The sequence below is a fragment of the Ovis canadensis genome, chromosome 11 (assembly GCF_042477335.2).
Source record: "Ovis canadensis isolate MfBH-ARS-UI-01 breed Bighorn chromosome 11, ARS-UI_OviCan_v2, whole genome shotgun sequence".
NCBI lineage: Eukaryota > Metazoa > Chordata > Mammalia > Artiodactyla > Bovidae > Ovis > Ovis canadensis.
Window position 1 is genome coordinate 23,387,076 of NC_091255.1, and position 13,897 is coordinate 23,400,972.

Below are 13,897 nucleotides of genomic sequence, written 5' to 3' on the forward strand. Positions count from 1 at the left end.
GACCCGCGTCGACTTGGAAGCAGCAGATGCCCCGACAGCGGAGTAGCGTCGCCACACACATGCGCTCAGGCTCCTGGGCCGGGGTCGGCCGCCCGCGGCCCGGGGCTCCGCCAGGGGGCGCGCGCGCGCGCGGAGGCCGCCCTCTGGTCTGCCCCGCTCCTCTCGCCTCTCTATGGTGGCTCGGGCGCGGCAGGAGAGGCGGCGGCGCGCTCCCGAGGGGGCGGGGCCGCGCCGGGGGCGGGGCCTGCGCGAGGGGCGGGGCCTGCGCGAGGGGCGGGAGCGACCGGCCCCGGCGGCTGGGGATGGCTGAGGGGCGGCGGGGGGGCCAACTTCCTGGGGCCGCCCGCGAGGATGTGGCGACCGCCCCCCGGCGCCCCTCAGCCCCAGAGACGCCGCCGCGGCGCAGCCCGCAGCGCCCCTGCCTGAGGCGCCCGCGGCCCGGATCCGGCCCCTCCCCTCCCCTCCCCTTCCCCTCCCAGGTGCGGGGCCGGGCAGGCGGCCGCGACAGGTGAGGAGGCAGCGGCGCCCGCGCTGGCGTCCGCGGGGCGCCCGGCCTAGGCTGGGCTTCTGGGGGAGTCCGGAGTCGGGGAGCGCTGCTCGGCCTCGGGGTCTCGCCAGGCTGTGGTCCTGGGTGGGGGCGGGGGCGCCTCCTCTGTGCGGGGCGCGGCCTGAGACGCTCGCTGCCCACAGGGAATGAGGGGAAGCCCTCCGTCGCTGAAAAGTCTGCGCATTCAAGGTAGCCCGCACCTGTCCCATTAAAAAGTGCCCCTCACGGAAGCACTTCACCTGTGGGGGCACTAACGGGAGACGTGTGTTATCATATATTTCCAAACGCCCTACCCGATCGGGAGGTTCAGTTGACTTGTGGGGGTTGGGGGGAAAGATGCGGCTTTTGAAGCAGAGGAAACTGAGGCAGGTGCGCGCGGCGGCCTGCGTTCAGCAGCTAGCCTGACCCTACTTTCCAGGGCAGGAGCCCCGCGGGCTTCTCGGAAGAAGGTGGAGGCTGGAGTTCGGAGGCTCGATGGAGAAGTTTGGGGATATGCTTCTCCCACCCACGTGCCCCCCTCCCCACCTAGGGGCCACTGGTGGAAGTTGGCTTCTGTTCCCCTGAGGTAACCTGTATGAGGCCGCCAGTGGCCAAGACAGAGAGGAACGGTGGGGCCTCTGCAGCTGGGTTGCCCACGAGACATTTGACCAGACATGGGGAAGAGTGCTGGCCCCGGGGAGCCACAGCCTCGCAGGCTTCTGTCTGCTCAGAGCTTGATGTCAGGCTGGCTGAAGATAGAAACAACAGTGTACTTTTTCCTTTCTGTTGGCCTGTCATTTGTTCTAGGGGAAAAACTGCCTGTGTAATCAAGGAAGAGTGCACTATGCTCCTCCCCGTCTACCCCAGGGAGGAATAACTGTTAGCTCCGATAGAGGGTTTCACCCACAACTGTCACTTTGCTCCCTGGCTAAAGGCCACCAGAAATTAAGGAACAAACATCCCCAGGTGTTATGTGGCCTTCTAAGAAAGTAAGTTTCTTGCCCATTCCGTTTTACACATGGTTTGGAGGGCAGACACCTCCTGTCACCCCCTGTTGGCTGCAACTGTGTGGGGAGTAGTTGTTTTCTCAGTGACGGTTCAAGATAGTGTGGCCAAGGTTGTCCACTGACGGGCACATTTTTCTAGGAATGGAAGCAGGCAGGGGACACGGTGCTGGCCGAGTTTGTTTGGAATTCTAGGGTTGGGAGCTAGTTCAGGGGATTTCAGGTTTGACGACTTCTTTATCCTTTTTTCTTGATTGTTTTGCCTCACATTCAAGGAAATAGATGATGGCAAGCATTTCTGAAACTCTATAGCGTATTTCCTGATAATTCCGGATTTCAGAGTACAAGTCATAAATTACAGTTTATTTAGAGGTGTTATTTTCTTAAGTTTGAAAATTGGGTATGACAATTACAGTTTGATGTGGCAAAGCCTAACTGTAATAACTTGATTGTGCATGAAGAAGGTTTCCATGTAATCTTGGACACACACACACATTTTAATGTCTGTTTAGGAAGATCAGCCCACTAGAAACTTCCATATTGATCAGGGAGACAGCTGTTATCCAGACTGTTTACCTTGGGGTCAGGGATTGTAAATCTTTGAAATTGACTTAATTTAACCCATTGCTGAAATAGCATACACAAAAAGAGAGCTGTTCTCAAAAAGATTAGAAATTAATTTGTTTTCAAAATTTTATCATGACTAAGCCAGTTGATACCACTCTGCTTAGCACTATCTTAAGACAGCAGTGGAAAAACCATTTTCAGTGACCAACATTTAAAAAGACAAACAGCAGCAATAACAAAGAACGGGTACAGTTTCTTCCCTAATTACCTGTCCATTGTGATGTTTAGTACACAAAATGTGTTGTGCCTAGAACTTTCTGAAAACACCCTCGTAAACCCAAGGAGTGTTAAGGAAACTAATTCCACCTCAATTTTTAATTCTTAGAACCTTTAATAAATACTGCTGTTGTTTTAAAAGATTAGAGACTTTTGTATGAAACTTGTACTGGCTATAGGTTTATGTTTTGAGAGGAAAGATTTAACCTCTGCACCTTAAAATCTCATAACCTCTGCAATACAGAATTGAGTTATAATTTAGAGTTTAAGGAGAATGCATAGTTTAAATTGCTGTTGCTGAAGCCTTGAGGTGTGAGCTTCCTCATTATTGTTTGGTAGTGGTTACTGGTTATTTTTGTTTGGTTACTGATTATTGGTAGGTGTGACTTGTGTTTCTGTAAGAAAGATTCTGGCACTCTGAAGGACAGTCTTTTTCTAGGCAATCACAAATTCCCATTCCTTCAGTAGGGAGATGGTGTGGTCCCTTTCTTGTTTTGTGAGTTTATATTACTTGGAGTTTTAAACCCCTAAAACCTGTTGGGCTCTTAATAGAGTATCCTATTGTATCTTACATGAAAGCCGTCCTAGATGGTTTAGAATCATTGGCCTTACGTGTTGAAAGACTTTAGCTCTCCCAGTTTCCAGGATTTATCTGCTGTGGTCAGGACAGTGGTTTTATCTAATCCTCATGATGCCATTCTTAGCTTAAACCCATTATCCTCCTTTATCTTTGTTAAGACTGTCATGAAGTTTCTCTGCTTTCTCTAGTTCAGGGTGACTGTTCCACATGTTTAATGCATTTGGGCCCATTAACGTTCAGAATTGGAGCGGTTGGTTAAGAGAATCTACCTGTTTTTAAACATATTCCTTTTTCAAGGCAAGCATAAAAATCTTGAGTTTCCTCTGGGGATAATCAGCTCTTTAAAAATCTAATAGGAAAACAAAATCTGGTTTTTCCAGCTTTTTACCAGTATGATTATTCTTAACCTTTTCTTCTATTCTGGTTTTGCCAGTACAGTGACTAGTGAATGATGATCCAGAGGCACGGGAAAACCCAAGATCTCCCAAATCATCAAAAGAAGGTCACATTGTATTCAGTGTAGCTTTAGCCTTTTTAACTAAAAAGTGAGTTTTATTACAAGGAGTTCCCAAAGCCAGCCACTCCTTGAAAGATTCGCTACAAAGCGGTTTTGTCACTGAGGGGTTCTTTAAAAATACAGATTTCCCAGCTCCACTTCCTGAAGTGTTTTTTTGTTTTTGTTTTGAGTGGATAAGTGATGACCGAGAATCTGTTTTTTTTTTTTTGAGAATCTGTATTTTAAAAGCCACTCTGGGCAGCTACTTACAAAAAACTCCCCGAGTGATTCTGATCTGCAACCGGGTTTAGGAACCAGTGTTGCATCGCTTTGAAAGTCTTTATAAATTGGTAGTCCCTTTAAAAGCGTCATTATGTTATTCAGGATGTTTGATTTGCTAGAATAGTCCATTTCTGAGTCATGACAGATAACAAAGAGCTTTTATAACTTTTATGTAAATTACTTTCCAGAGGGGCCCTGTCTGCCGTATTATCTGTCAGGAGTCATGAGGGAGGGTTGGTGAGAGTAGCTTCCTGTATTTCCTGAGTGGACAAATGAATGATAATGTGGAAACCACTGGAGGACTGAACGGGTAGTCAAATCTAGTTCTGACCAGTGTTGCATAGGAGAGCTGCCTGGTCAGCCTCTGTATGTAAGATTTTAAAATATAGCCAGTTTGCCAGATGTTTCATTTCTACATTAACTGAAGCGCTTATTGGATATGATGGATGCTTAATAGGCAATAAAATTTAGTCACAGGTCCTTTGCCGAGTTCATGGAAGGAAGAAAAGGTGAAATCCAGAGCCCTCTGAGTTAAAGCAGAATGTGGCACTTAATATGTTAGGGAATTAAATTTGGGGGAAATGTAAGTTTAGAAAAGAGACAAACCTGGCTTTGAGCCCCAAATCCTCCACCTCCTGGCTGGGCTTCTTTCGTTGTTGTTTAGTTCCTAAATTGTGTCTGACTCTTTGTGACCCCATGGACTGCAGCCCACCAGGCTCCTGTGTCCATGGGATTTGCCAGGCAGGAATACTAGAGTGGGTTGCTATTTCCTTCTCCAGGGGATCTTCCCAACCCAGGGATCAAACCCGCGGGTGCTTTAGACACGTCACTCAGCCTCTGTGCTGAGCTTCCTTTTCTTCATCTGCCAGATGAAAATAATATCTGGTGGCATTGATCAGTGGATGAAGAGAGAGCAAATCTCTTCTTTGTACATTGTATGGAGCTCAATGAACGTTCTCTTCTCAGGGGATTTTTATTCTGTAGGCTTCAGATATCTTTCGAAATCCAGCCTTCCCCCGTCTCCTTCCAGGAATATCTACTCTGTCAGCTCTTTTAGAAAACGTATGAAAGAGTGAGGACTCAAGAAGGAGAGAATATGGTAAAGAGGAATGAGTCACAGATACTTGAAAAAAATTTTTTTCTTAGAACGAGCGGAGTGTAGGCATATATCCAGAATGACTGCGGGAATAAATGCATGACATTATCCAAATTCTGCCTCCAGTGTCTGGGCCGTAGCCTGAGAGCTCAACTCAGGCTCCCAGGCTTGGGTGGGGAGGGGGGTTCTTTAAATAGCACCTGACAGCCCTTTCTTTTCTCATCTTCCTCTCCCCCTTCCCTTTTTGGTTTTTTCCGTCTTTCCCTCTCTCCTCCTTTTCCCCCTTTTTAAACTGCCTTTCCTTTCGACTTGCCAATCATGGCCACAGTAATCACAGATCAGGCCACTGGAACTCTGAGGCTAAAAAAGGTTGCTGGTTGCTAACACCTGTCCACCCAGCTAAATGAATAGGATCTTTTGTGGGCAGGAGGTTAAAAAAGCTGATAAGTACAATATTGGCTTAAAGGACCTATTAATGATCTAATATATGTCAATGACCAAGTGATTTTAAGCCATTTTGGAGATTTGTTTCTTATACTCTACGTTCATTTTTTTAATATTGAATTAGGATGTTGGGTGGATTTTTCCACGTGTGAATCTGCTTATTGCCCAGACAGACTAATTTTTGTCATATTGATTGGGAACCATTTATATTCTAAAGAAGTTTCTGCCCTTACGTGCCTTTGTGTTGTTCGGCAGTGTCTAACTTGTGTGTAATACAATTAAGGTTTTGTTCACTGTGCTGCTGACATAATTAGTTTAATTTCTGCTCCTTATATATTTCTCTTGGCAGCTGGGAAATTAAAATACAAAATTTTGCATAAAACTGCTTTTTTGAGGGGTGATTTTACTGTGAGTCCAATGGACTTAGGCCCGAGGGTACAGTTTTGAAGATGTCTTACTCAACATTCCTGTAATAGTCTCTTTTTCTTTCTTAGAATTAATGTATTAAGACCCATAATTGGCTATTCAGGCATTCAGAAGAGACAATGTTTGGCCTTTACCCCGTGATTCTGTTTTTTCCTATATCTCTTTTGAGGAAATGTGTGTAATTTTTGGAAACCCCTAAGTATATTACAGTTACAGTATATTACATGAGCATGTGAACTTTTGCGAAGACTAGAGAATGGAGTGGTTTTCTCTGATAAGCTGTATTACTTAATTCTCTCCGCAAATCACCACTCTGTTCTTTTTAGATCATAGCGTGTGCAGACCTGATGTGAAAGTGAAAAGGCTGTGATGCCTGGCAAATCCTCTTCACAATTTTTTTCTGTGATGCGTTTCACGGAGATGGCTGTAGTCTTTAGGAGCAGAAGTCTCTCTCAAGGAGACTTTACATTTAATTAGGCTAATCCGCACTTAATTTCCTACAGTGTTCTTGGAGAGATTCTCCCTAGGCTGCTGATTTCATGGAGTTATGACCTATGAAGGTTTTTATCTCGGTTAAGCCTGCTAACTTTTTTTTTTTTTCTGAAGGGAAAGTGACGTTGGTCTGGTAATTTCTCCATTGTCCTCTCCTGTAAAAAGATAAGCAAAATCTTTTGGCTCTCTCAGCCGCTTTCAGCACGCATGTGCTGAATTTGAACTTTACAGAATTTTTTTGAGCTGGTGTTACTTGACTTTTAAAAGCTGCCTCTTCTCTAGTGCTACAGATTAAGCCTGCATCTCCTAGTTTGACCTTCACATGGTTTTTCTAGAACGGCATGTAGGAACACGGTTTCATTATCTCTGGGTTGTGGACTGAGTGGTCATGGACAGAGGAGCCTGGCAGGCTACAGTCCATAGGGTCGCAAAGAGAGGAACAGGGCTGAGCAACTGAGCGTGCATCCAATGGTCGGGTCTCCTAGGACAACCGTTTGTTTCCACCAGGCCAGTTCTCAGGGTAGGGGAAGCCCACCCCATTTGAACTACTTGGAGCCAGATTGATTTGCTGAAACATTTTAACTGTCTTGATCCACTTTGATGAAATACTGCCTAGTCATCCTGAAATTTACAGGAAGTTAGGCCTACTGGAGGCTCTGCTGCCCCCGCCCCCACCCCCAGTGGTTAAATGTAATTAGTTAGTAATCAGCACCATTGTTTGTTTGCAACTGCTGGATTATGTTAAAAGACTTAGAAGAAAAGCTTTTCTTAAGGAAATGGAGCAGCCTCCTCTGCCATCCTGGCTTTTTCTTGTTTTCCCCTATTCATTTACTTTGAAAAATCTTTCCAGTCTTAGTCCTGATAAGGCATATGAATCAGTATATTTTATGCAATAAGAAAGCTTCTTGTCCCTCCAGCAATTTCTGTGAATTCCACCTCCCCCTCCCCTCTTAAAAAAAAAACCAAACAACTTTCTTCCTGATTAAGATATCTGCTTGAGAAATAACCAGACCTCATCTTATGTTGTCTTCCAACCTTTTCCTGGGTCTTGAGTCAGTGGTTCCGTAGCCAGTGAATTACACCCCCTCTTGATCATGCTGAATTATCTTCAAGGCGTGGAAGAAGATCCACTAGAGGGTGAGCCTTTATTTGAAAATGCTGGATGAAAGGAGTGTTCTGATTTGGGGAAAGAGGGTGGAGTGTTTTCCAGGGCTTTGGAGAGAGTGGGCGCAGCTTTATTCAGCCAGTTTGAGGAATCTTCAGTCAAGAATGTCCCTCAGGAAGGGGGTGGAATTGCCTTGGGAATGATTTTTGCAGACCAGCAGCTGTGGTTTGGGCAGTTTGGACTTTATGGAAATGCAGAGGAGCAGTTAGGGGTTAAAATTTTGTGCTGGGGGCGTGGGGTGGGAAGGAATAACTGAGGGACGAGGAGAATTCTTGGGCCTCCTTCTCTCACTTCTGTCTGCCTCTCTGCCTCTTGCGCGTGGTTAGATTTAGGTGCCATTCTTGGCCATTTTGTCCTATACTGATGGAAAAACCTGCAGTCATCCTGTGTCACATCTGAAGTTTACCTTGGCCAGTGTTTGCTGCAGAGTGGGTGGGGAGGGCTTAACAAGGGCACGGCCACCCTCCCTACCTCCCTCACCATATGGAGTCATCACTCCCACGTCCACTGATCTAGTTCAGTGTTTCCCAACTGCCTGGACTGGTGACAGAGATGCAGACTGGCAGCTTGAGGAATAGTGATGTGAACCAGCCAGTTAGTGGGGTATTAGACACTTCTGCCAGAGAAGGCAATGGCACCCGGCTCCAGTACTCTTGCCTGGAAAATCCCATGGACGGAGGAGCCTGGTAGGCTGCAGTCCATGGGGTCACTAAGAGTTGGACATGACTGAGTGACTTCACTTTCACTTTTCACTTTTGTGCATTGGAGAAGGAAATGGCAACCCACTCCAGTATTCTTGCCTGGAGAATCCCAGGGATGGGGCAGCCTGGTGGGCTGCCATCTATGGGGTCGCACAGAGTTGGATACGACTGAAGCGACTTAGCAGCAGCAGCAGACACTGCAGCTTCACCCCCAGATGCTCGTCATCAGATTCCTAAATTTTATTTATCTGAATAAACTTTTCTGTACAGCACATCACCATGTCTCCTGTACTACCAAAACTAATATTAAAAATGAAAATATCTTGACATTTACATCTAATTTGGTTTTTGAGATACCAACTATCCACACCTGCACTGTTATTTGTGGAAATGCTCAGAAATAGCTCCCTGAAATCTCTCTTCTCGGGTTTTCAGAAACAGCACGGACATAAAAATAAGTTACTAGTTTTGTTTGGAAGGGGACTGGTACAAAATTTGAGAGTTCTGAGTATCATGTCAAGAAAGCAGATCTTGATACCATAGCCTGTAAATGTTTACGTGTATTTTAATATACATTTGGTCTTCCCAACCAAACAGCATTTTTTTCCCCCTTAATGGGGAAAAGTTGAAATTTGTTGTTACGTATTACTGATATTATAAAAGCACGTTAAAATATGCTTTCTGTAAGTTTTTTGTTTTTTTAATTTTGACTGTGCTGGGTCTTCATTACTGCACGGGCTGCGAGTTGCTGCGAGTGGGGGCCACTGTCTAGCGGGGTTGCAGGGGCTTCTCATTGCAGTGGCCTCCCCTGTTGCGGAGCATAGGCCCTAGGGTGCAAAGACTGCAGTAGTTGGGGCACACGGGCTCAGTAGTTGCGGTTCCTGGGCTCTAGAGCACAGTAGCTGTGGCGCATGGGCTTAGTTGCTCCTTGGCATGTGGCATTCTCCTGGATCAGGGCTGGAACCCGTGTCTTCTGCATTGGCAGGTGGCTTCTTCACCCCTGAGCCACCAGGGAAGTCCGCTTTCTGTAAGTTTTAATATACTGATTTAAAAAATACTTTTTACCTAAAGTAATTTATCTGGGATTTCACTCAAATCGTGACCTTTTTTAAAAAAATTCTTAGAGGCATTAGATTATTATTGCAGTAGATCAGAGTTTTTAAGTATCAGAGTCTCCTGGGTCCTTATAAAAACTGCCGTCGGGTCCTTATAAAAACTGCCGTCGGGTCCTTATAAAAACTGCCGTCGGGTCCTTATAAAAACTGCTCTTTCCTGGTTGCTAGCCCACAGCTATAGAATCTGGGAATTTGGGAATGAAGCTGGGGATTCTGATGTAGCTTATCTGCAGACCACACTTGAAAACAGTGTTGCTGTCAGAAGGAACCACACATTTAAAAAAATGAACAATGTTGAGAAATGCTGATATTAGGGGGTTGCCTTTAAAAATTCTGCAGAGGAGGAATTCAAGGCATAGGGAAGTAAAAAAAAAAATCTCCAGTTCACCCAGAGTCTCCAAGTTAATTGGACCTTGCAGACCAGCAATGAGGTCTGTTGAGTCTAAGCGGATACTGTTTCCATGAGATTACACCAGGGTGTATCTCCTTATTGGTTTCTCCTCACTAGTATGTTCATGGCCAGTCCTGTTTGTCTGACTCTGCAACCCCATGGACTGTAGCCCGCCTGGCTCCTCTATCCATGGGATTTCTCAGGCAAGAATACTGGAGTGAGTTGCCCTTTTCTTCTCCAGGGGATCTTCCCAACCCAGGGATCGAACCCGAGTCTCCTGCTTGGCAAGCAGATTCTTTACCACAGCGCCACCTGGAAAGCACATTGATTTCTCTAATTGCCCTTAAATCAGAAGCTGTAGGATAGGGCAAGAATGCTCTGATTCCTTCAGAACAATAAACAACACAATCGGCATTTTTATAAGTGAAAAGCTAGTGCTTCTGAAACTGTGGTGAAGGACCAGCTTTGTGAAGTGCTTATCCAGTCTATCGCCAACTAATATTTTTATAAAGTACAACAAAAATGAATTACCAGGAAGTCATACACTTGGATGCACAGCAGTGTATACCTACTATGAATTTTTTGTGTTTACCTTACTACGGATCTCAGTGGATGATGTGTGACTGCACACTTTGAGTAGCATTGTTCTAGGTAGTTCTGAGGACATCTTAGGACCTTGATGTTGTTGTTGTTCAGTCGCTAAGTGGTGTCTGACTCTTTGAGACCCCATGGTCTGTGGCACACCAGGCCTCCCTGTCCTTCATTATCCCTCGGAGTTTGCTCAGATTCATGTCCAGTGAGTTGGTGATACTGGCTAACCATCTCATCCTCTGTCGCCCCTTTCTCCTTTTGCCTTCAATTTTTCCCAGCATCTGGGTTTTTTCCAGTGAGTAGGCTCTTCCCATCAGGTGGCCAAAGTATTGGAGCTTCAGCATCAATCTTTCCAACGAATATTCAGGAACTTGATAGGCTACCTGTAATTGAAGCAACCAAGAACTCCCTTACCTGGGGAGAGTTCTACCACTTGGTGACCTGCTAGATGAGAAAAGGTGAGGACACCTTTTTTTTTTTATTTTTTCCTGACTGCAGTGAATCTTTGTTGCTGAGTGCAGGCTTTCTCTAGTTGAGGTGAGCTGTGGCTACTCTAGTTTTGGTGTGCAGGCCCCTGTTGTTGCAAAGCACAGGCTCTAGGCGAACAGGCGTCAGTGGTTGTGGCCCCGCGGGCTTAGTTGCCCCAAGACTTGTGGGATCTTAGTTCCCTGCAGGGATTGAACGCAAATGCCCAGCAGCGGTAGGAGGATTCTTAAGCACTGGACCTCCTGGGGAGTCCTAGGACTCTTATTTTTAATGTATTTGAGAATATGTTGATAGACCTTGCATCTGGTACCTACATCAGAAAGGATATTTACCTCTTTTGACTAAATATTAGAAAAGCATTTCCAACTTTTCTGGCCTGTAACTTGACTTACAGTTAATAAAGATGCTTAAAGGTGGGAGACTGAAAATAATGTTTAAGGGTGTGCCGTTTCTTTGAGGCACTTCAGAGTGCTTGGTTTTTAGAACCCTTTTATAAATAGGGTTATTAGTGTTTGTGGCCATAATGTAAAAATGAGTGTTGATTTGGAGCAGGGGGCAAGAAAAACCTCTCCATCCATGCGTTGCGTCATGGTTTAATTGCTTGGTTGGATGAAATGTCAAACTTGATAGATTATTAGAGCTGTTATTTTGGTGGTTAAACAATAATGGAACTGTTTGGATGTTTGCAAGGAACACTGCTCCCTGTGTTTGGACTTTGCTCTGGAGAAAGTTTCAATTGTTCAGAAGCGGTACTAGTTACAAAATGCAGCTTCTGTGGCTCCTAGCACAGCTGTCTAAACTACTAGCTCTACTGGGGGCTTTGGACAAGCATTGTTTAACACTTTGGGAAACAATTTGTGTTTCTGATTCCAGAATGTCTATGGTTGTTCCGGACTAGTTGGGAGACCAAGAAATGGGAGAATGGTGTTACGTGTGTCTAAGTTAAGTCCAGCTTTTTTTTTTCCTTTAAGCATCTCCAGAACAAACTCTGTCTTTCTCACTGGGATGGGGATGGATAGAGGGGGATTATGATGAAACTATTGATTCCCTGGGCCTTTTCTTTCCTAGTTAGTGACTGTTCAGTAGAATAGCATGTTGTTGGGCTGTGTGCCCACCTACGGAGGACTTGGGTCATTATAACCATACAGTACTTCTCCTTATGTCTTATTTTACCCCAAGGGTTCTCGTGTTGTAAGTGATGGTGGAGAAATGGAGGTAGATCACTTTCAGGAAGAAGCCCAGATGAGCATAGAAAGTAAAATTTTGAGCTTGAGGCTTGTGTCCTTTGAGGCGTGTGTCCTGCTTCTATACATGTGATGACTGGCTGAGAGAATCGCAGAGGAAGCATCATTGACATTTTTCCCACCAACCTCACCCTCTTGTTTTAGAGACGTTTGTAGCCAAAGCTATTTGTAGTAAGAAGCCTGTCCCATGTGAGGTGCCTACCCGATCTGGTAACCACATCTTTCACAGTTGATTTGTCTAATTGCCGTAGTTCTCAGATGCTTTTGAGTTCAAGCAGGGCACTTTGGGCCGCATGCTGAGCTGAAATTGCGGTGAGAGTTCACTCTGCATGGGTTACCTCTGCTGCGTCCTGGCTCTTTGCTTCTGGCCCCGGGGAAGCTCTGATAAAGCCCCGGGAGGGATGGGGCACAGGCAACATCTGAGATACACTTCAGATGGTTGAGCCAGCAACCAACCCACACTTAAAGAATCTTTTTTTCTTTTTTATTTCTGGCGTCGAAGGGACAGCAGAATAATACGAAATAATATGCTTGCCTTACAAACGATTCGCCTTCCTTATTTCCCCATAGTGGTTGGATATTTGGACGAGTAATTGTAATTGCACCTTTATGGTCACGTACGTCCCTTTCCCCCAACATCTCTAAGCCTTGGCAGTAATCTGTGCTCTATCTCTATAATTTTATCCTTTCTGAAATGTTATGGAAATGGAACCGTAACAGCATGTGGCATTCTGAGATTGGCATTTTCCACTTAGCATGATGCCCTCCATCCAAGTTATATTTAGTCATGTTGTATTTAGCTGTATTTATTAATGCTTTCTCCCCTCCCCCCTCCCCCCACTTGCTCTGGTCATAGCAGTGCTGTGGTCCACAGCGTGTGTCCACTTAGTCGGGTTTGTGCTTTGTCTTCATGTCTCATTAAATGGTGTTTTCCCCCCATAGCAGTAAGTTGAATTGGTGTATCACTATGCAGTTACAGGAGAAGGCAATGGCAACCCACTCCAGTACTCTTGCCTGGAAAATCCCATGGACGGAGGAGCCTGGTAGGCTGCAGTCCATGGGGTCACTAAGAGTCGGACACGACTGAAGTGACCTAGCAGTAGCAGCATTGCTAAATAGCCTAAGTAGTATGGATGGGTCACTATTTTTTTTAAATTGTAGTATAGTTGGCTTACAATGTTCTTTTCATTTCTGGTGTAGAGCAAAGTGATTCAGCATATATATATATATATATATATATATATATATATATATATATATAATATTCTTTTTCATATTCTTTTCCATTATGGTTCATCACAAGATACTGAATATCGTTCCCTGCACTGTACAGTAGGACCTTGTTTTATCTGTTTTACATGTTGTAGTTTGTATCTGTTGATCCCAAACTCTGAATTTATCTCTCCCTCACCTCTTTTCCCCTTTGGTAGCCATAAGTTTGTGTTCTATGCCTTGGATGTATCACAGTTTTTTAACCATTTACCTATTGTAGGGCATGTGAGTTGTTTCCAGTTTGGGGCTGTTACAGGTAAAGCCATTATGAACATTTGTATACAGGTATTTGTGTGGATGCAGGCTGTAATTTCTCTGGGTTAAGTGCCCGGGAATGTAATTGCTGAGTCTCAGAGTAAGTATATCTTCAGTCTCTTAAAGAAACTACCAGACTGTTTTGCCCAGCACTCTACCATTTTGCAGTCTGTCCCACCAGCAGAGTATGAGATCTAGTTTCTCTGCATCCTCGCCAGCATTTGGTATTGTTCCCACTTTTTAACTTTTTAAAACAAGTAGCGTATCTGGTTTTTAAATTCATCAGATTACTTGTAAAACTGATTTGATTGCCAGAGAGCAGAGATTTTTGAGTTGTGGTTAGCCCTCCATGTGGCTGTGTCTCAGGACAGTGGTCAGTGGTCTGTCGACCTGCTTTTTAATCCTCTGCCCTGGTGAAGAATCCACCTGCAATGCAGGAGACCCCAGTTTGATTGCTGGGTTGGGAAGATCCGCTGGAGAAGGGACAG

At 45.1% G+C, this 13,897-nt stretch overlaps 1 protein-coding gene across 5 annotated transcripts in view; it reads left to right on the forward strand.

Moving 5' to 3' along the window:
- The first annotated feature begins 239 nt into the window (after window positions 1-239).
- The window catches only part of RFFL (ring finger and FYVE like domain containing E3 ubiquitin protein ligase), a 75,317-nt gene continuing 61,659 nt past the window's right edge, over window positions 240-13,897 (forward strand). The window contains exon 1 of one of the 5 annotated variants that reach the window (XM_069602843.1): window positions 240-508. Coding sequence is in view for 2 of the 5 variants with exons in the window: in XM_069602842.1 (XP_069458943.1) it covers window positions 694-736 (43 nt within the window). In the remaining 3 variants the exon portion in view is untranslated. Of the gene's footprint in view, window positions 737-1,427; window positions 1,516-13,897 lie in introns of those variants that run through there. The other 4 variants (XM_069602848.1, XM_069602842.1, XM_069602841.1 and 1 more) reach the window with 4 other exon arrangements.